The sequence below is a fragment of the Notothenia rossii genome, assembly GCF_949606895.1.
Source record: "Notothenia rossii genome assembly, chromosome: 3".
In the NCBI taxonomy this organism is placed as follows: Eukaryota; Metazoa; Chordata; class Actinopteri; order Perciformes; family Nototheniidae; genus Notothenia; species Notothenia rossii.
In genome coordinates this window covers 49516459-49539870 of record NC_136901.1, presented here as the reverse complement: position 1 = coordinate 49539870, position 23412 = coordinate 49516459, and the positions used below count along the sequence as shown (strand labels likewise).

The window sequence follows — 23412 nt, the reverse complement described above, 5'->3', positions numbered from 1 at the left end:
AGTAAAACTGCCAGAAAGGCCACATTATTGATGCGAAAGTACACAAAAAGCAGACTCTGACGCTCCTCACGGTCCTAACATGCTTCACGCGTTGACATTTCACCGAAAGCTGCAACGGTTCTTCAACAAAACGTTCAATTGTAAGAGGTTTATGCATTTTCTAGTTTTCTTTCTTATTATATAATATTAATCTATTAAAATGATTTAGCAAAAAGAAGAAATATCCCACTAGATATGTTACAGGGTGTCCGCGGGGTCTTAAAAAGTATTCAAAGTGTATAAATCAATTTAGCAAAAATTAAGGCTATTAAAAAGTATTAATGGGCATTTTCCAAGGTATTACATTTTGTAGCTTGTATAAAATTGTAATAAATATATAAATTGTCCAAAGAAGTTGTGTTCTACAGTTTGCCTGAATGTAATCATTGCGTAGGTGTGTAGTGTGATTCTGTGTAATTTATTTATGGCATCCCGTTGGGTTTGACGTCATCTGAACAGGACATTGCACGCTCACTGCTTCATAGCGCGCGAAAGTCTGTTTACGCCGGTTGTTAAGCAACATCGTTATGGGGAAATGCAAGTCTGCGTCCAAATGGTTGGAAGATAAGGAGGAAGGACAAGCAATACTGTATATAGTCAATGTGAGGTGAAGTGTGTCGCCAAGGTAACCGGTCAGAATTCCAAGTGGAGAGGAGGTCTTAAAAGGTATTACATTTGACTTCAGGACTCCTGCATATACCCTGAGTTAAGTCAATGGGGGTTTGCAAAATCAATATTTGAATGTGTTAAATCAATCTTTAACATAATTTGTGTGTGAAATTATTTCCATTATCTAATACTTTTTTTTCTGTTCTTATATCTGTTTTATTGAATTAGATGTTGCGGTTTCTTAACACTGTGCTGTAATGTTTTAGCCCTGAGCATCACTCATTTCTTTAAATAACTCGTTTTTTTTTAGAGCGGAGCTGAAGTGGTCTTGTTCTATAACTAAATGCTTTTAAGGTTCAATGGAACAAGTCTTCACATTTGTACAAAAGAACTGTAAATAGGGTAACTTAATAAAAGGAAGTAAAGGGTCAATTGAACATGTCCTTGTCAAATTAAGAGGTTTAGAGACTCAATCGGTCACTTTGCTTGTTGCTTTAGTTGAAGAAATATCACACAAAAGACTTTAATACATGGAAAAGCCACATTATTCTCCCCTGATGTGTTTAGTCCAATCCACCTGTTTTCCAAGTATTCTTCCTGGACCAGACAATGCTCAATCGCAACAGACTGCATCCAGTTTCTTAGGAAATGCTGCCTTTGCTGTTTAAATGCACTGTTTGTTGTCCATTGAACCCCAACAACAAACTGTTTCTATTCCGACACAAACATCTACACACACATCTACACACCAAGGTTTCCTTAGCCGGTAATTACCGGTTTTTAGCTGGTAAAATTGAATAAAAACCGGTAAATTCAAAACCTGCCGGTCAAAATGTTAGGTAATAAATAATTAGGGATGCTCCGATCGATTGGCCGCCGATCATTATCGGCCGATATTCACTCTTAATAGCTTGATCGGTGCTCTCTATAAAGGCCGATCAGGAGAGCTGGATCTGATCGATATGGACATAAACGCGAGTAAAGTGTAACCGGACGCGAGAGAGAGATCAGATCAGCTGCTGCATAATCACCTGAAGCCCCGCCCAGTGTTTAGCGCGCTGCATGAGAAACTATAGGTTACTTACGTAACCCCAGTTCTCAGAGTAACATGAAGTGAGATGTCTCACTATGGGATGCGCCTCATCGCGGAGCAAACAGAAGCATCAATCTCATTACGCCAATCCTGATTGGCTGGTGATCTTGACGTCAGCGTCAGGGAATCTAACCCCTATAAGTAGCTTGCGCTACGCCGCATGCATCATTCAAAATAAGCACCTCTTCTCGCTTCACCATAGCAAGGAGGGCCGTCTGGTGAGACATCTCACTTCATGTTACTCTGAGAACTGGGGTTACGTAAGTAACCTATAGTTCTCATTCGTAACACTCCGTTCGATGTCTCACTATGGGATATTGTAGCTCCCGTATTGCCAGACGAGCTTATCTCGAAAATCACCAAACCAAACCAGAATTTAACAGTTAGAGCTCTAACTCAGCAGGGGGCCCAGCACTGCATGGGCCACACTGGGAGCAGAGACGTCTAATCTGTAAAAGCGGACAAAAGTGAGCGGCGAGGACCAGCTCGCCGCTGCACAAATGTCTTGGATGGAAACACCCCTGAACAAAGCCCAGGATGTAGCCAGACCACGAGTCGAATGAGCACGCAAACCCGAAGGTGCCTGCAGACCCTGACTCGTGTAAGCCAAAGCAATTGCCTCCACAATCCAGTGAGAGAGCCATTGCTTAGTAACAGGCTTGCCCTTCTGAGGGTTAGCCCAGTACACAAAGAGTTGGTCATTATGACGAAACTCTTTTGATCTGTCCATATAAGTGCGTAAAGCATGGACTGGACATAGCAAATTCGGCTACTGTTCCCCGGATGGACACAGTGGCGGAGGAAATGCCTCAATGTCAAAGGGGGTACACAAACCAACCATCTTAGGTATAAAGGCAGGGTTGGGCTTCAGCAACACTCTCGTTAACCCTCGGGCGAACTGAGTGCATGAAGGATGTACAGATAGCGCATGAATGTCACTGACTCGCTTGGCGGATGCCAGGGCCAGTAACAGCACTGTCTTGAGTGACAGGTGCTTCATGTCAGCTTCTTCCAGGGTTTCAAATGGGGCTCGAGTGAGCCCATCTAAAACCACTGTCAAGTCCCATAAGGGCACCAGTGACCTGGAAACAGGAAGAAGCCTGCGAGCTCCCTTCATAAAACGGCAGAACAGATGATGTTGGCCGGCCGTCTTACCCTCAAAACCCACATGGCATGCAGCAATAGCAGCCAGGTAGACTTTGATCGTGGAGAAAGCTCTGTGTTTATCAATTAGGTCCTGTAGAAATGATAAAATCACTCCCACAGGGCATTGAAAAGAGGTGTGCCCTTTTTGAAGGCACCAGTCCTCAAACACCCTCCACTTACAGTCATAAAGAGACCTAGTGGAGGAAGCTCTTGCACTCTGAATAGTGTTTATCACCTTCTGCGGGAGACCCACTGCATTCAGATTATACCACTCACGGGCCAGGCCCATAGGGCCATGCGCTCCGGATGTGGGTGAAAGATCGTCCTCCCCGCCTGAGACAGTATGTCCCTGCGTAGGGGGAGCTGCCACGGCTGACCGCACAGCAGCTGATATATCTCCGCCAGCCAGTACATTGCAGGCCAGTGCGGAGCTATCAGGATCATTGTGTGTCGCCGTTCCCTCACTCTGGTCAGAGTTGGGGGTATCAGCGCCAGGGGTGGGAACGCGTACAGGAGGACCGGAGGCCAAATGTGCGCGAGCGCGTCCACGCCTAATGGTGCGTTTTGATCCCGCATTGAAAAGAAAAGCTGACAGTGAGCATTTTCTTTTGATGCGAACAGATCTAACGCGGCTCGGCCGTAACGCACCCACAGCTGGCTCACAACATTTGGATGTAGAGTCCAGTCTGCATATAGTGGTACACCTCTGGACAGCAGGTCTGCCCCGAGGTTCATCACACCCGGTACGTGCGTCGCTCCCAGAGAGAGGAGACGGCCGCAGCTCCACAAGATCAGTTTGCGTGCCAGCATGTGTAACTGGAGAGAGCGCAAACCCCCTTGTCGGTTTATATACGATATTGTGGTCGTGTTGTCCGTCTTCACGAGGACATGGTGTCCTCTGAGAAAAGGCAGAAAGCGTTTTAGGGTGAGGAACACCGCTAAAAGCTCCAGGTAATTTATGTGCGACCGCTGGAGGTCTCTGCTCCAGAGACCCCTCACCGGACGACCTTCGTAAATACTTCCCCAGCCTGTCAGACATGCGTCTGTGGTGACCACCTTCCGTGAAAGGACAGCACCCATAGGCACGCCCCGTACCAGAAAAGTCGGGTGCAGCCAGTGGCGCAGTGCCATTACGCATTTCACAGTAACCATCACTCTCCGTGCTCCATGACGCGCGGGGTTTAGTTTTAGAGCGGCTACCCAGCGCTGAAACTCCCTCATGTGTAACCGTCCCAGTCGTACAACCAGGATGGCTGACGCCATGAGACCCAGTAACCGCAGGCATGATCTGAAAAGAACATGTTTGCGCAGCTGGAAATGAGCGAGGCAAGCTCTGAAAGCTTTCACTCTTTCCGCTGACAGGCGGGCTGGGCACCGAGTTCAGGTGTAAACCCAGGAAGAGTACAGTCTGTGCCGGGCACAACATGCTCTTTTCTGTGTTTATTATGAAACCCAGGTTGAGCAGGTGCTTTACGAGGACATTTGTCTGCGTAATAGCCTCCTGTTCCGACTGTGCGAGAAGCAGCCAGTCGTCTAGGTAGGTTGCCAGGCGAATACCCTGTTGTCTTAACGGGGCTATCGCGGCTTCCGTACATCGTACAAACACTCTTGGACTGAGAGACAGACCGAAGGGAAGTACTCTGTATTCGTAACAGATCCCCTGAAATGTGAACCTCAGATATTTCCTGTGTGGGTAATATACTGGGATGTGGAAATACGCATCTTTCAGGTCGACTGATGTAAACCAGTCGTTTTGTCGCACGAGACGCAGCAGAGATGTGTGAGTGAGCATTCTGAATTTGTATCTTCTTAGATATTTGTTCAGAGCCCTCAAATCTAGTATTGGCCGAATTCCGTTCCCTCCCCGTTTGGGAACGAGGAAATACTTGGAATAAAAGCCGCTCTGACTCTGCTCGGCGGGTATTATAGATATAGCCTTCTTTTCTAGAAGTGAGAGAATCTCTCTTTCCAGAATGTGGGCTGACTCCCCTCGGGCCTGTGAATACAGAACGCCCGAGAAGCGAGGGGGGGTGACAGCGAATTGGCGTCTGTAGCCCTGTGTAACTGTCTTGAACACCCAAGCAGACGTTGTGAGCATCTTCCACTGTTTGCTCCTTAGAGCCAGCGGAGATGTCACGTCTTTTGCCCTCTGAGTCTCTATTTGTTGTGTTATGGGGCCCTCTAGTGTCTGAACACGGTGGTACCCCGATTTGACAGTCCCCACCGACACTGCGCATGCGCGTGACGGAGGTGCCTTCACAACCCCAGCCGGCACTGCGCCTGCACGTGACGGTGGTAGCCTCACAGCCCCAGTCGTCACTGCGCATGCGCGTGGCGGCGGTGCCTTCACAGACCCGTTCATCGTCCGCCTTTTGAGAGAGGCCGTAGCTGCTCTCAAAAGGGGAACAAATGGCGGGCTGTTTATTGGTTTTATTGTTTTTATTGTTTTCTCTTTCATTTTTCTGAGCTGCGCCCTCAGCTTGAGGCCTGGATGCGTCAGTGGAAAATGCTTTATCCGAGAAAACAGAACAATATTGTGACATGTGTTTTGGTGCACTTGAGGATGGCTTTGAGGCATCTCTCGAGGCAGCGGGAACACATCTGGAGCTGGGGGACCTTCCAGCTCCGTCACCGAGGGAAGAAGAGGAGGCTGTCAGGCCGCCCGCTTCTTCTTCCTCGCCTGCTGGCCGAAATTCCGGGTTGGCTGCGCCTGGGCTGCAGCCGGAACCGGAGATTTTCTGGGCCAACTCTGTAGGACCGTTCAGTCATGGTTGACTGGAACCGGTCCGCCTTTGCTGGCAGCGTGGGGTTCCTGCTCGGTGTAGTCGCCATCCTCGGGAGGAGGTGAGCTGCCACCAGCGGTTCCATCGGCGGTATTCGGAGCAGGCCGAGCCTCTTCATACCGTCGCAGTCTAGGGAGGAGGCACCCTGGATTGGGGCCTTGTTGCTGAAGGGCCGGTCTCTCCACGAGACCGACACCTCATCCAACATCTCCGGGGAGACCGGCAGGAGTTGCCTCTTTGTCCTCGTTGCTTGGGGCAAATTTTTCCCCTCGTAACGGGACCTGGAGGTCTCCTTGGCCATTTCGGGCCATGGGATGTCTAGTCTGGCTGCGGCACGCTGACACACGGCCTGCAGGTCCATACTCAGACAGGGCGAAGCTGGTGTGCTATCGCCCGGGAGAGCAGCCATCGCTCCCGGCTTTGCAGCCTGAGCTGATGACATGAAGACATCATCGTCTTGCTCATCAGAGTCGGACAGGAGGAATCCAGAGGTTTCATCCTCTTCGTCCTCCATGTAGTCCAACTCCAGGACATCATTCGCGGGCGAGACCATGGTGAGGTCCAGTTGGGAGCCCCAGCTTGACACAGCGCGGGGCTCCGCTCGCACGTCCCTCGCTGCCTCCGAGTCCCAGCCTGACACGGCGCGGGGCTCCGGTTCTGCAGCTGCCACTACTGATGAGCCCCAGACCGACACAGTGCGGGGCTCCATCTCTGTGGCGGACGCCCCCGTGTCCTGATTTCCGTCCGGTAAATCAGAGGACATGAGGGAGTCCTGACCCGACAAGCTAGCTTGGTGTGCTAGCCGTCGGCGGAGGCTCTTGATGGTGAAGCGGGCACAATGTCCGCACGAGCCGGGGTTGTCGATAGCCTCCTGGGCGTGTTCCAGCCCGAGGCAGGACGAGCAGACCTGGTGTGAGTCTGTGCCTGATATCTTCAACCCGCAGCCGCAGAGCCGAGCCTCCGAGTCCCTGACTCCTCTGGTGTGAGGGAGAGAAGCGTCCATCTCGGTCGCCGTGGTGACGGAGTGGAGAGGACCCGCTCGTAACAGGTACGTTGCTGAGAAATCAACCCCACCTGTCGTTAATCCGGAGAAAAAACGAAGGTGTAGAATTTTATTCTCAAAGAATATTAACTGGTGTGTTAATACCCTTTTTATCTTCCCCTCCTCTGGTGTGAGAGAGAAAAATAAAAAACCGTACCCGCTACCTTGGTGTCGGTAGTGAGGAAAGGCAAGTTAGTAACAGGTGTGTTACCAGCTTGAAAAATCAAAACCTTACCTTTAATTCCGAAGAAAGAAACGGTGAGGTAGATTGCAACACTAACTGGTGTGTTAGTATTAACAGTCTTCTTGCAGAAGTATATATAGAAGTAGCCGGCGAGCGCCCGTCGACCGAAGTTAGCTTGGATAGCTTGGTTCCGTCTGTGGACTGTGTGAGCTCGCCCGGCTACCAGTAGAGATGTGCTCTGAAGCGAGAAGAGGTGTTTGAATGACGCATGCGGCGTAGCGCAAGCTACTTATAGGGGTTAGATTCCCTGACGCTGACGTCAAGATCACCAGCCAATCAGGATTGGCGTAATGAGATTGATGCTTCTGTTTGCTCCGCGATGAGGCGCATCCCATAGTGAGACATCGAACGGAGTGTTACGAATGAGAACTGACGGGCTGTCAGGAGAGAGGGGGAGAGAGGAAAAAGAGAGGCTCCGTTTCTGCCGTGTTATTATTCAAAGTTAATGTAAACTTTTGAATAATGTACTTCCTCTACTACAAGTAGTTTCTTTGAATTTAATAATTATGTTGTTTGTTGTTTGTGGAATCATTTATTGAAAATTAATCTGAATTTTTCGATCTGTTACGATTATAAACTGAAGCAATATAAAAATGAGCCCCATTAACTGAGTTTCAAACATCAGCATATCCGGTCATAGTCCGGTAATTACCTGCTAACGGAAACTCTGCTACACAATTGTTGTTATTATTATTGAAACATGACCGGTAAGTTTCCAATTTGTCCGGTAAAATTAATTCTGTTCGGACATTTGACTGGCCAGAAAAACCCTGCTACACAAACACATCTACACACACACCTCTACACCTTTTTCTGCCTGGGGGAAATCAGAGAGAGGGAACTGCAAGTATGTTCCTCTGCTTGCTACAGCTAGAGGAAATGAACTGGGATGAGGATGTGGGAGAAGATAAATAACAGGAGGAACAGCGAGAGAGGTTGCGGGAACGGAGCTGTCAAGGTAGAGATGGGGTGAGGGGTGGGGAATAAGTGAGGTGACCTACGAGGAAACATATAAACCGGATGGGAAGGGCACGGATGGATGTAGGGATGAGAGCGTGAGAAGAGAAAACTGCGGAGCAATGAGGGAGAAGCTTAGCGACGCCTCACAAGTCATACAGGGATAACCTAGCAATTGCAAAACGCTCAGGAGATGCAGGTTTATTTCCCATTATCTGCTCTGTTGCTGCTCCGAAGGGAATGGCTCCCATAGATTTTCAATTGGACATGTCAGCAATCCTTATATACTGTAAAAACAAAAATGCTTTACTGCTGCCAGCTCATTCAATCTCAAAGAGGACTTCAGAAACTGTTGGCAAGTATCAAGAGCTGTTCTCATTCAATATTTGTTGTTGCAGCTCAGGAACAAAATATGTTTTTGTTTTGCTTCTATTGATTGGTATTATCGTGGGCAGCAAACATTATAAAGTGGTGCAGGAATGAGTCCTATGCGGAAATTGGATGGGATGTTAACACTTCCCTCGTCTTGAAATAGTGTCTTCAATTTCCGTATTTTGTTCTACAATATGAGTACTACTTACTCATGTTAAATAGATTGTATTTATGTAGCGCTTTATCCAGTATTTTCAATTCCTAAAAGCACTTTAAACGTAGAAGTCAACCTTCAACCATTCACACCCCATTCATACAGAGCAAGGTGCTCAAGGAAGCTAACATTCACACATCTTCACACTTGGATCGAATCAACAACTTCTGCATTGAAAGACGACTACTCTATCTCACAGCCTGCAGCACAAACAAGTGTCTAAATGAGACAACTACATTTCATAATGACATTAGCCACCTTTAGCTTAGCGGTTGCTAACAAGACAGTGACTGAATGAGATAACTAAATGTCATAATGCCCTACTATTAGCCGTCTTTAGCTAGCAGTTGGCCTATGTCATCACAACACCACTCTATAGCTGACCTTATGACACATATCTTCATTTGTTGCAATATTTCCTGAGTAGTGTGCAAGGCAACATAGTGTATCATCCTATGTTCACCTTATTGATTTTAGTAAACCATATTACTGCACAGCTACTCTCCTTTCTTTTCTCTTTATTTTGTTTCTCAGATCGATAACAATATGCACTGCTGAAATATAATTGCATTCACCTTTGTACAATAGTGCAATTGAGCATATTTTTGTATTGATGCGTTATTTAATCATACATTTCATTAAAAAAAAATAGGTATATAATTTTTAGCCCTTATTTAATAGCAACCATAGATAAAGAATCCATTGGGAACCTAAATTAACTCTGTGGCATTTTCTTTGATATTAGGTACATTCAGTGTCTCATATTAAACCCCATTGTGTTCAGGGGTAGTTTTTAGTTTTTTTAAATAGGGTTGTATGAGATACTAGATAGTTAGAGTATACAGTAAATGGCGGTCAGTATGGAGAAACTGACAGGAGTCATTTTAGCAGCTGTTAAAAGTCTAATAGCTATCTCAAAGCAAAGCCCACCAAAATAAATCTATATCAGTTTATATATACACTTCATTTATAAAACCTTTTATATCATTTCATTTATACTGAGTTAGTCATGGTTTGAATACCCTATGTTTATTTCTTAGCAGGCCCATTGCTTAACTTCTTAGCATATCAACAATACTTTTATGGTTCAGTGTTAAACGTGTATCCAGGGTTGGGAGGGTTAATTTGTAAATGTAATCAGTTACTGATTACTGATTACATGGCTCTGAAAGTAATCCGAATACAGTTACGTGTCTTAAAAAAGGTAACGTAATCAGATTACTTTTAGATTACTTTTGGATTACTTTCTTTTTCCATCACAGATGGGTATGTTTTGGTGTACAGGAGACACAAAAAGCAAAAGGAAACTGAACGTGTTTTTACTGTTTTAATGGCTGATCAAGAGCACAACTGAAACATAACATCTGAAACGATGTAACAACATAATACACTTTTTGGGGATGCAGCTTGGGATGTGAGGAGTGAGGGACATGGCTTAGAACGGGCGTGTCGCCTTCTGTCCTGCCAGTGTTGGCAGGAGATGAATTAAAATGTCAAACTCGGACTTCATTTTAAGGACATTTCGGCCAGGGGTGGAGAGCTATATTTGTTTAAGCACCGGATTGGCAAAACAGGAGAGTGTGTGCACCAGTCTGCCTTGATCTATGAATTCATGTCTGTGACACTTACAGTATCTGCTGCCCACAGCTGTTTTATAGAAGGAAAACCTCTTTCACTTCATGAAATCTCTGCAGCACCAGGAGGCAGCGGGAGGGTTAACTCAGCCTCTGAGAAGAGGAGCGCGCAGCCTTCACTGTGTATACCTTCAGAAATAATCATTAGTAAGGCTAAAGAGCGACCGCCGGCTGATGTGTTTTAACCACACACACCCATATACACACACACACACGCGATTTAAACGCAGACTTTTGTTCCTTCATGTTTCGTTGTTATTGTTTCACTGAGAAAACGCTTTTTTGGTCCATCTGCAGCGGTAATAGGTTTTGTGGGCTGTGATGATTCGGCTGTAGCTTTAGTAATGAATATTAAATGTTGTGAGGAAATCTTTCCACCGATAATTCCAATGAGTAATCCAAAATGTATTCACTTCAGGTTTACGAAAGTAACTGTAATCAGATTACTCATTTTTCAAATGTAACGCTAGCTGAATACAGTTACTTGATTTTTGTATTCTGATTGCGTAACGCCGTTACATGTATTCCGTTACAACCCAACCCTGCGTGTATCTCATCACACACTTGCTCATTCACCTCAACAAGGACCCATTTTGCTTCTGTGTGGAAAAAGAAAATCCACAGCGTACTTAAAAGAGAAAACATGAAAGTGAAATTTACAAAATGCAAATTACTACACTTGCAGACCTGGAACATGACCTTCCTCAACGAGTATGTCAGGGAGGTTAGAAAACATTTGTCATCACCATTCCAGGATGTGTGGTTTGGCAGAAATTATGGCTAACATCCTCAGAAGTATCTACAGTATGCAAATGCAAAGCGTGTTTGGTTGCTCAACACTTTGGTCCAAACTGAAATGTCTGAACAGCAAAGGAGTTTCATGACATTTTAGATCACATTCAATGTCTCCAGACGATTGACCCTACTGACTTCGGTGATCCCGTTTTTCTTTTTCTGCACATGCAAACTCAAACAAATCCACAGTTTGAGGGTTTATAAATGCAGTTACATGCCATTCTCCTTTTTTGGGAATGTTAACAATCCGAACCAAAGCTGACTTTTAAAAAACCTCATCCAGAATATGTTTAGGTAGTCTGATTTATAGGTTGTCTATGCTCCCTACAGCTGGAAAATGTTTTTCTCAATATTTTCTAGATTAACAAAATAATTAAAGGAGGGACTTGAGCACAGGTCTTTTCTGGTTGTATTGAAGTAGTTGTGGTGAAGCAAAGTGTTCTATTGAGAAAACTGACAGTATTTGTGTGTGCAATTTTGAAATGACACCTATACTCAGTATGAAGAAAATAATACCGTGTACAAGAAAATGACTACCCTGAATTCCATGTCCGTGTTACTGGAGGTGTTTCCTGTCCACCGTCCCTGTGCCAGGCACATTTTGGAAATGATACTTCCATCAGCCTTTCACTCAAACCATAATGACAACCAGAAAGCCTTGACTCCATTTTGAGCCGGAGGAATCGCATTCATTTCCATATTCTTGCATCAGAACAATAGGACTTGATGCCAAATGCATTTGGTTGGCAAACAATGTTAATTTCTCTGCGACTGTCAAGCTGCCAGTGTTCTCAATGAGGATCTTGCTTGGTACAGTAATTATGTTATTTATACCGGTCTTGAAGCAAGGCTTGTTTCAAATGATTGAGGATAGAATTCCTCTGAAAGCAGTATTCATATCGGTGCCTCATTTCCTTAAGTGCTTCTTATTCATTTAAAGGCACCTGTGGGTCAGCAGGCTGTCCATGCTTCTTTTCCCCCTCGCTTCTCTTATTGATCTGGGATTGAATCCTCTGTGTTCGCAAGCTAATTAACCATAACTGCAACAATTGCAGTAAGCCCCGAGCAACAGGGCTATTGAGCTGCTGTTACCGTAACAGGCCTGTGTACATTTAATCTAATATTTGTTGTGTGAATATTAAACCTTATGCGGGGCACAATGGGCCCCGGCTGCTGCTGCAAAAAACCCTAATCCAGGTTTAATGCACGGCAACGGACTCACATAGGGATATATCGGCTAAATTAACACATGGATGCACCAAAAAGGCAATTCATGGCTTTTTCTTTTCCCTCACACAAACATCTAGGATATAAGGCAGCTTGTTGCTAAGGTGATAACATAACCAAGCCACGCGGAGCAGCTTTCTAGAGCAAGGAGAATTACTACTGACGTGAACAGTGTTGTGTGTGTTTGTGTGGCAAACAGGCTCATCCTCCTGTGACCGTTAAAGCGTTGTCGACTCGTCCGTTCGCCTCTGATCAAGTGTGTGTTTGCCCTGTCTGTTTCTCCGTATGATATTCCCCACTCTCCATGCAAATCCCGGAGGAAATGCCTGAGTGCCTCGCTGGCAGTAAAACGCTGGATTTCATTTTCTGAGCTGTCAACGTGTCACTCATAGCGACGGGATTTCTCGGACCTAAACTCGGCGACAGGTCACTTAACAGTCAGCCACTTATCCGGGCAGGAAGCTTACATTTGTTTTTCAATAATGCTTCTTTTCCGATGCCTGCCATGGATTTGCCAAAATGTAAGCAGCTGAAAAACTAAGCTCTTGTTTTGCCAATTGATTTTTTCCCCCCTACCCTTCACAATTTTAAGTGGCTCCGTAATGAGTCTGAGGATTAGAACTTACTCAGCACATTGAGGCTATGAAAACTTTCAATTCAAGTGAGAAAGAAAAACAAAAAATCAAGAGTTACAAGCTTTCTCATGCATCATCATTAATATATTCATGCGCTGGCTCAGAGCCAGCTGTTACTCCACAGCCAACTGCGAAAAAGCACCACAGCGTTGTTAATAATCTCAGAGCACTTGGCAATTGGCTTTGCAATAATCTTTAAGAGGCACTTGAGTCCAAATTGTCAACAAAACAGTGCAATGCAGAGGGGGACTTAATATTGGAATACATCTCAAATGCAAAACTCAAAGGCAGCGTTAAATCAATCAAAACAATTCATAGGGGTTCAGTTGGGCAACTATTCGACGGACTCCGATTGGGACATAAGATTGTTAAAGGGACCCTATTTAGCTCGTTATGGTTTCCCCTTCCCACTGTACTGTGCTCTATAGGGTTGTGTGCATGTAAATGGTCTGCAAAGGCTAAAGTCCCAAAGTGCACCCAGAGGGAGTTTTTCTCCGTTACACCTGAAAAGCCTACATTGAACTTGTTCCGTAACATAGTGACATTACTATGTAACACGTGGGCTTCTATTGGCTAGTGCTCCAGCATATTGTATGTCATAGGCTAAGGGGCGGGACATCTCTGAGCGGTCGACCAATCCCAACAGAGCTGGTCAGCTAACCAATCAGAGCAGACTGGGCTCTGGTTTCAGACAGGGGGTGAGAAGAGGTGCTGCATCACAGGTAGTATGAGAAAGAGCTTTTTTAACATTAAGGCATGGAGACATGTAGAGACACACAATAAACATCACCAAAGAACTTTCCCAGTTAAATACCAATACTTAAACAATTGTATCCTTTACAAGCTTTCTGAAATATGCATATTTATTATGTTTGAATATGCACATGAGGCATAATCTATTGCTTACTGTTGGTGAGTTTAGAAGAAACTTCACAGAAGATAATAAACAAAATGATGAAAAGAAACACTTAATGTTGTATTTTGGAAGAACTATGGTTTTGGCTGTAGTGTTGCACGTTCTAAACATTTAAATGAATATATACAATTAAGCGTGTAAAAGTATTATAGAATGAGGCTAGTAATTAGATGGATGGGTCTGAGACCAGAAACTAGGAGCATCTAAGAGGCAGACATCAGAAAAGTGTTCAATCACTTGCTTTCCATGGCAACATGTGATGCCCAGCTGCAGGCCACCAACCAGATACAACCAGTGCCTGTTGTACCTCCCATAATCACTCCAAAATGAACAAACCTATCTAAGTCATTTGTTGTGTGAATGACCAATGCGATCATGCCAATAGTCGGTTTCCTGTGGTCTAAGATCTGAATACATTCTGCTTGTCTGTTTCAGTTCTTTAGTTATTCGGTTAGAAAATGTTTCGTGTGATGGGAGGATTTAGGAAAGTAAGGAAAACTTGAGGAAAGGCCTATAGGATGCTAAGATGTGGAGCAAAGGAACTAACCTATCAAGTGTCTGGGATTGTCTTTAAGAGAATGCAAAAGGAAAAGAGGAAACATAATAACCGTCTTCAGTCGTTTGCCTCCACCAAACAGTGAGCAGTTGTATTCAAACCCTCGATGCCCATCATGTCACCTCTCCAGAATCGGGAATCTTGATTTAGAGGGTTTTGTGAGGTTACAATGACCATGACCTTTTACCACCCTGTTATAGTCAGTGCACCCTTGAGTCCAAGTTGATGTTTGTTGCCAAACTTTAAGACAGTCCCTGTAGGCGTTCCCTACATTTCAAGTTCCCAAAAATGGAACGGACTGAAGGACACCCCAAGATAATAATGACTTGGTACACAAAAGAAGAAAAAGTAACAAAACAAAACATAATCAAGTAAAAATAGATCAATTGGATAAAAAAAAAATGAGAATATATAGAAACTGCATGAATAAATAAAACCCTGGCCTGTCCAAACCCTAACGCCTCTCCATTCTGGAAACTGACCAGAGATGTGAAGCCTCAATTACTCCCTTTAAACTTTACACTATATCCCAACCCACAATACCCCCATACACACATATGCCTACTCACATGTAAAGAAGTAAAATGACTTGAGTTTATCTGTATTCCCTCTTGTCTTCCGGTTGCTGTTGTTGTTGTTTCCCTCTTGCCTTGTCAAATCTCATAAGAGTTATTGTTGCCTGAGCTGGCAGCCGTGGAGCCTCTTGGTAGTTGGTAAACCTGTGGGCCCTTCACCGCCTGCCAACACAACACCTCTGTGGCACGTCATGACTTCCGACAGCCAATCACATCGATAGTGCAGGCGTTTTGGGTGACCTCACACTTACACAGACTAGAGACAACAGTCACTTTATGCTCTCCCCACCACTCGGTCTCACAACTTGATTCGGGACGAGAGTATTTCCTCAAGCAGGTGACCTTCCAGGGGCTCTTTGTGTACACACAACTGCAATGATAATAGCTCACGGATATTGACAAGAGATACGAGAACCCTATATTGTTTTGGGGATGAAGTCACATCATTTTCAATCAAGTTAGTCCTCTTTTTTGTGGTTTGCAATACTTTTAATTCAACTTTCAAATACTGGTGTACAAATGATTACCAATAGCTGTGTTTTGGGGATGAGAATGGAAATATACATGTCAAATAAAGACTTTGTATTACAGTTGAGTGTGTCTGAATGCAATTGCTTTTCAAGCTACGCAAGGGTTTTAATCAAAGATGGAGAGTTCTACCCAAACTAAATGGCTCTAACAAATGGTGGCCGACTTCCTGATCCATGTGCTATAAACAAGTGTGTACAACACATTAATGAGGGGCCAAATAGTCAGCAACAAATATATACTTGTGTACACCAGCAACAAATAAATAGTTTTCACTGTAAAATAGGTAGCAATTGATCAGTAGAACACCTCTGCTCGTCAAACTATCTTAACTGATTGTGGTGAATCCTTTTGAATGACCTGATTTCCCTCCAAAGTTTTGATATTTTAAAAGCAGTTGTGAGTCTGCACTAATGCAACTGAATGGCAGAAAATCTCTTTAGCAGTTTCCCAAAAGTTGCGCTAACCCTTCCGACGATAACATGTCTTTGAACATGAGTGTAAAAATCCGATATAAAGGAGAGCAGCGCTGCCCTGCCTCCACTCCGGGGAAAATAGAGATTCGGCACCAAGCAGAAAAAAGTACATATTTTCGTTATGCCTAAAAGCTGCTGTGCAGTGTTGTGCAAGTTTAATAAAAAAACTATACAAAGTTAAGATTTCTTTGCTTTCACTTAGTAAGAAGGACGGTAAAAGTCCACAGAGAGGTGAACAAGAGTAAACAATGGATCTATAGGGTAACGTTAACATTTGTAAGGTTCAAGTCAGTGAGTGTAGATGATGCAATGAAATACAAAACAATGACAAGCTAAGGACATCCCAGTTTGAATGTAACCCGGTTGCCTAACAGTACATCCATCCCCTATTGCTTTTCATGTCACCACATCGATCATACATCTCTAATGACATTGTATGATTGGTTGTCCAATCATATTTTGGCTCTTTGTAGATAAAAAAATGCACGAGATTCTAGATTTAGATCTGATTGACTTAAGAATTTGTATTTACCACCAGTCAAATTACTAGATATTTTCACCAAGAAAGGGTTGTGGCCATGCCGTAGAGGGAAAGCCTTGTTTTTACAACAGGAATGTGATAACCCATATGCAAATAGAACACGCCCTGTTTGAAATCACTGGTTTTATTTCATATTCAGGATGCATCCCTGTGACTAACATACTGTACATTAGCTGCCACTGTACCGGCTGGCCTAATACATTGATGTTTACAATCAATAGCATTCATCTGTGGCAGTGCTCTTTATATTGATGTCAGTTATCATTAAGCCAACAGGCTTCACGTGTGGCCTTAAATCAGCGAGCTGACATACACGACACAGGAAGAGACATTTTATTACCAATAGCACATATTTACTGCCATTAAAAAAAAGTCTGCATCATTGTCTCTGGGCGGCCGTGAAAATAGCGATTAGCCCCCCCCCCCCTGGTACAATGTAAGCCGAGGTTGTTTCCTCCTTCCCTGCCTTATCTGGGTTTGGAACAGGCCTCTAGGGATAGAGATTATGAGGGCCAGAAATAAAGAGATGCTGCTGAATAAATCCACGCTCAGGCCTCCTCTGCTAAATGCTTATGGAGTATCATCAATTTGATTTTGATGTATCCAACAATTAGCAGACAACTTTACTGTGTTTCCGGGCACAAACATGGTGGTATTTCTGAAATGTGAAATTGTTTTTTGTCAGGAACGTGACACAAGGATTTGGACTCAAATGCACAACTCGACACAAAAGTACAAATGAAACAAGACTCTTTAATAAATTCTAAGAAACAAATTACAACTCTTGAAGAGCTAAATCTTGACAACGGTAAAAATACAAAAACAAATAACGTGTTTCAAACTAAATAAGGTATTTACTTGAAAAAGCTCTGGACTAGACAAACTGGTACAGAACAAAAGGAGATGCTGACTATTAATAAAATAGTTAATTGGACACAGGTGGTAACAATCAATGGTGGGATTGAAAAAAGAAGGGCTCTGAAACGAGAAGAAAAGGTAAGTCAGAAATGATTAAAACTATGAATCCTTGTTGGCAATGAAGGTATTCCATAAGCTATCCAGACAATTTGAATCAAAACTTTTACCGGCATCAAAGTGTCTGTTTTGTGCCTGTTCGGTTGTCAGAATCGATATTCCAAGTTCTTCAGAATTCTGACAGCATCAGGAACGTTTCAGAGCAGCGGGCGACTTCTATGGCTGCAAGAAAACCAGAAGAAGAAGGTATTGAAATGCAGGATAAGTGAAAAAGATAGCTCCACATCTTACAAAGCAAGTCAACAGAAGGGCACAGACTTTGGTAGGGTTGTTCTTCAAACAGAAAGATGTAAGAGATATGTTGTGGCAAAGCTATATCTCTGTTGATTCGATGTGATATGAAGGAAGAGGCTGTCACTGCATATGTCTAGAATGAAATGGAGCTGAGATGATGAGAAAGTGGGAAGAGGGAGAATAAGATGTTTAGACTACAATGAGCACTTGCTAACTTACACTTCAAACAAATCTTCTCATTCTTTGCCTTCGACTCTCTTCCCCTTATCTGTCTATTCTGTCTGTACGTATCTCCTATTCATCGTTTTCTATTCGCGGCACCTCTGGCACTTCATATTCTACCTCTCACCATTAATTCACAACAGACACAAGTAAGGCAGTGATTTTCCGTCGAGGGCATTCATTTTAATCTTGGCCCAGAGAAAAGCTTAAATAAAAATAACTTTGTTTCAGGTACTTTTTAAACATTATTAAATAATTCATCTTGAACCAATATACAATTACTTATCATATTATGACATGATACTGTCTGGTTCAAATCAGAGTTGTTAGAGTTTGGCCCAGTCGACGGCTAACATGTTAGCAGTTAGTTGACCAGCTACAGTTCAAGTGGAAAAGTAAAGAGTATTTGATGGCAACCGCCTCGCTTTAGAGCTATTTGAATTATTGGCCAAAATGTAAAGTTATGACTTCAGGGTCTGTCACACATTCAACTGGTTCCAAAAATACTTTTCTGTGTTTTCAAGTGCATTTCAGTCCTATTCCAGGCATCGACACAGAATCCAAACTCCCCCAAAGTTCTCCTTACTAGGTTTGAATCTACATATCCCAGAATTCTCCATTTACAATGCAATTGTTGTTTTCTGTTTGTATGTGTACCCAACGTGCTGCAGGTCTCCCTTGAAAAAGAGATCGATGATCTCAATGGGATTCACCTGGTTAATTAAGGCAATAAACACACAATACATTGACACAGCTCTCTACATAATGTTACTTCGAGTGGACAGGGGTGAGGGAGATACGACTTACACTCTAACATATTTTCTATGAACATAGTAGCAATGCTTACTATACCCCAATAGATGTCAATAAAGGTCATAGATTAATTAATACTCCTTTAAATCCCGCCTATCAGTGCGTCGACCTCGGTGCCACAGTCCGTGTGCAGCAGCTCTAATCAGCCCCACAGCAGCTCAGCGATGCTGCTGCTGCTGGAGGTCACAACACACTCTATCTCTGTCTTATCGGCTCCCCCCCACCCACCCCTTTACATCTTCATTTTAGGGCTGGCAACATTCAAATAAAGAACGCAAATTAACCACGTTTCAATGTATGACCTAAAGTTGCTGCTGTTATACCTCCGCCAATGTCTACCATTAATTGGATGGCAGGGAAAAGGCAACGTTTTTTTGTTTCATCCCCCCCAAAACAAATACAAGCAAATACTATTATTTTAATCTTGTTATTAAAGCCATTATAATTTAAAATCGGTTGACAGCACTACTTTATTTCTATCCTCTAATGCTGTTTGCACACATATTTTAATATGTGTTTACCCTTGTTTGCTATATTTAGAAAGTGGTAACCCCTTTACTTTGCCTTGAGACAGCAAATTCAAACGCTATTTTCAAAGCTACAAGACTCCACTGTCAAAAACAGTCATTTTGTCTCACAGGAGTTGTCTTGATAGGTGAGTTTTTTATGTTTTTGACTTTGGTAGGGTTAGTTCTTATTCAATATATGGAAATCGAACAGTGCCACAATACAAAACGATTTAAATACGTTCTTAACCCTCTGGAGTCTAAGGGTATTTTCTCGATTTTTAGATGTTTTCTTAAATCACCTTTTAAATGTATTTCTTCTAACATGGCACCCCATGTCTTAAATATCAAAATGTTCAGGACAATCTCTGGTATTGCTATATATGCAAATTAATCACCTTAGAGCACTGTGTGATGAGATAAGTAGCTCAAAAGCTTAAAATTTGACATCCGATTTTCGGAAAATCGTCAAAACTCTTTACAAATGTCCTCATGTGATCGAATTGTTTTGGCGTTTTAGATTTGGTTACCAAAGTCTTAGGATCACAAAAGTAGTGAAATATTTGAATTATATTGTATACAAATTTGTAATTCATGTCTAAAATGAAAATAAATTAATTCGAATTTTTAGTAAAACAGGTGTTTATCACTCTACTTTCACCACTGAGATACATTAGGACTGACTAATGACTTCATATTACATACCAAGGTTCATGTGATGTGTACAAATACAAATTGAGCATTCAAACTTTTTATTCAACCAACAATTTATTATAAATATGTTTTTTTCAACCAACTATTTATATAAATATAAGAAACTGGAAAATCTCACTATTTACAATAATGAACATCAGAACTTTCAACCAACTCTTCATTATAAATGTCAAGACAGTGTCAAGGTCTTCCAAAACAGTGGGTCTGGCTGCTGTGTAGGTGGGGTGTACAAGTGCTATACGAGACCTCCACGAGACCTCCTTGCTGGCTGGGTTGAAGGTGATGGCTGTGGTGGAGCCTTTGTGCTGAGGTGTATCTTGACCTGGTGGCAGCCGCAGATGGAGGTGGAGGCAGCTGTAGTGATGCTGGTCTGCTGGTCCTTAGTGGTGATGGCTCTGGTGAAGGCCCTTGAGCCACGGTAGATCTTGACCTGGGGGCCGGCACAGATGGATGTTCTGGCTCCTGGATAAACGCCGCCTGTGGGCCACTAGGCCCAGGCAGCTGTGAAACCTCTCTGTAAAACAAATTAAAATGTAGGACAATAATTACTGCATTGAAATAAAGTTCAAGTAAAATGTTGCTCAAGCACAAATAACAATGCACACAAGTTTGGGAGGTTGGACAGGAGTCTCTCTCTCTCTCACACACACACAGGTATTTCCAGTTACTTTACATTCAGTATAAAATCACAGACACACATATACATAGGCTACGTCTGATTACAAAGTCTCATCTGTACAGGACGGTAAAATAATCACAGGCACAATAAATCTATGGCAGCCTCATCTGTACAGAACAATAATCGATGGCAAAAACATGTCTATAGCCACTGTAAATGTCTCCGTTGTGGGACGAATAGATGATTAATTTAATCATCTACACATGTAATCTCACTTTTACTCACCAAAATAACGTTAACACAGAGTAAACGTTTGCTAATGGAGAGTCTATTTTGTCCCAAGAAAAAGTTCATGACTATCAATAAAAGATATATCAATAAACCTATTGTTACTTTTCACGGTATTCCCCACACATTGCCAGTACACTATTACTGTAATATTTACACTTACCCATGTCCAAATGGATCTTTGTTGTTGTCTTTGTATTCTTCTTCGAATACTTCAGGTTCTGAGGCTCTATCTTCACTGCTGCTAGCGAAAAAAATCTCTAGCGAAGTCGGCGACTGTAAAGTTTTAAGCCATTTTCTGTCTCTCTCTTTCTCCTCACATACGTAAACTGATGGGAGACACGTGATTTATGTTTTTTTTTACTTGGTGGGTAGGTCCTTCGTGATTTCTCGATGTCCATTGGTCATTTCAGACCATGATGGCTGCCGGCCGAGATTTCCTTGACAGACACACAAATCCACCAATCCCACACAGTGTAAAGTCAAGCTGATTTGAGCGGCCATATTGGCTGCTGTGCCCTGGTTACAGTCTCACAGGAGATACCGCTGGAAAGCTACACTTTCAGCGATTCCGTGGATGTCTGAATCATATTTCTACTCCTTGTAATCGAAAATATATTATTAATTTATGTAAATTATGCGCAATTGGACGCACCGGCCATCGACTCCAGAGGGTTTTAAGTAAAAAACAGCGTTTTCCCCGTACATATTACATGTGTTTCATGCATTTTGAACTATTAAACGCGTGAAAAAACGCATTTCTGCCATATTGTGGCACTGTTGGCTTTCCATATCACCAAAGACATGTTGTTGTGTTTCTTCTTTCTTATGTTGATCCAACTAAAATCATTAACACAATGAGCGGCAAATAAAGATCTTACTTCTAACTCCACCTTCCCCGTCCCTCCATCCATCACACCCAGCATGATGCCCTTCTCCCTGCCCTTCCATTAACTCTGTCTATGTATCTGCTTTGAAAGTGGATGTCATTGTGTCGCGTGTCACTCTTTCCTCCCTCTTCCCCTTCCTCTCTGTCCTTCTTCAAGCTTCCTCCCGTCCCTCCCTCTCCTTGCTCTCTCCCTGCCTGAACGTCACTGTCACGCTGTGTTGTGATGCAGCCACCCATTCGGAAAGAACACACACTGCGCTCTTGGTGGTGACTTACCCACTCAAACATCACATGTTTATTCCTGCCATTTCTTCCCACTCCTCCCCGTGCTGGGTTTTACTCCTCCTCTTCCCTCAGTCTAGTTACTCAGACGTTGAGGGTTTCGGAGTCTCCTCTCAGGGGGGACATGTGGCCAATTAAATATTTATGGATCACCATCCATTCAAATCTTTGGCAATGGAGAAAGCCTGTGACCGGAAAACTGACATGGCTTGTTTGTGCAGCAGGGGAGGTACGGCGCTTGTCCTCAGCATGTGTTAGTGTGTGTTTCGTAGTGACAGATGATGTTATTGTGATGGGCATATTTTTAGTTAGTGGGCTTTTCCACTATAATTTCACTCATTATCTGATGGACCAGCCAAGGGGGAGTACTGGTTACAGCTAGAAATACAAGTACATGACAAAGCTTAAAAGCAAGGCAAATCAGGCGTCAAATCATACAACCAAGAACAGAATGTGAAGCCTCAGCTGTATGAAGGCAATGAAGCTGAGACACAATAAGTCCTGGCTCTCTAAAACCTTTATGGGACGTTTCAGAAAACCTCAAGGTTTGGAAACATTAGCCGAGGCTGACCTACCCAGAAAACCCAGTCATAGCAGCCCAAAAAAACTGCTGCAACATATTTCATGTCCAACTTGCATATAGGAAAACATGGCTTGTTGACAGCTTATGAATAGATACATGCAAAAACGAACACTGTAAAAGTAAAATGTTATTTGAAGCCACCTGGAATAATCGATAACAACTGTTATGGAAGGACGATTCTTAACTCCATGTTAGAATATTTCCGAATTAAAACCAAATAATCGTTTCCAACCCCATCATAAACTCCTTGGCAACAAAACCCTTCTGATAGCTATTGTAAAAATGGTGGCTTGGGCTAGGGTTGAGTTATGTATGTTTGTAACCTAACTTTAAATAAGTCTACTTTGAGTTTTGGTTTCACACGGGACACAGAGTACTTCCAAGTCTTCAAAACCTAAAGGTTCCGAAACATTTGCTGAGACTGACCATATAAATGATAACCTTATCAGCCGTTATGGCAAGACGCTTCTAATAATACATTCCTAACCCCCCACAAACTTCTTGGCGACACAATTATTTGGTTGGTTCTCGTAAAAGATTGTGGTGTGAATTAGGGTTGAGTTATGTTAGTTTATAACCTAATCCTTATTTTATAATCCTAAAATAAGTCAACATTGAGTTTTGGTTTCACACAGGACAGAGTTCTTTTAGGTTAAAGTAGAGTTTGTATGACCTATTAATTTTCAACAGGAACTTTACACTTCTTACAAACACTTTGACTTAGTTAACCTGTTGAGCCCTGAGCCTGTTTTCCAGGTCTCAGGCTCGAAAATGACATTCCCAGAACAAATAACCATATCTTCACTTCTAAAAGTGTTAAATTAATAATCTTTTTTCTCAAAGTA

General features: G+C 43.0%; 1 protein-coding gene across 4 annotated transcripts in view; it reads right to left on the bottom strand.

The window, feature by feature from the left end:
• slitrk4 (SLIT and NTRK-like family, member 4) overlaps positions 1-23412 on the bottom strand; it is a 140919-nt gene that overhangs the window by 41131 nt on the left and 76376 nt on the right. The window contains exons 3-4 of one of the 4 annotated variants that reach the window (XR_013806091.1): positions 17468-17579; positions 17116-17360 (exon numbers count right to left, since the gene is read on the bottom strand). The exons of 2 other annotated variants lie outside the window; for them this stretch is intronic. Coding sequence is in view for 1 of the 2 variants with exons in the window: in XM_079669344.1 (XP_079525470.1) it covers positions 20287-20420 (134 nt within the window). In the remaining variant the exon portion in view is untranslated. Of the gene's footprint in view, positions 1-17115; positions 17361-17467; positions 17580-18940; positions 20421-23412 lie in introns of those variants that run through there. One more of the 4 variants, XM_079669344.1, reaches the window with a different exon arrangement.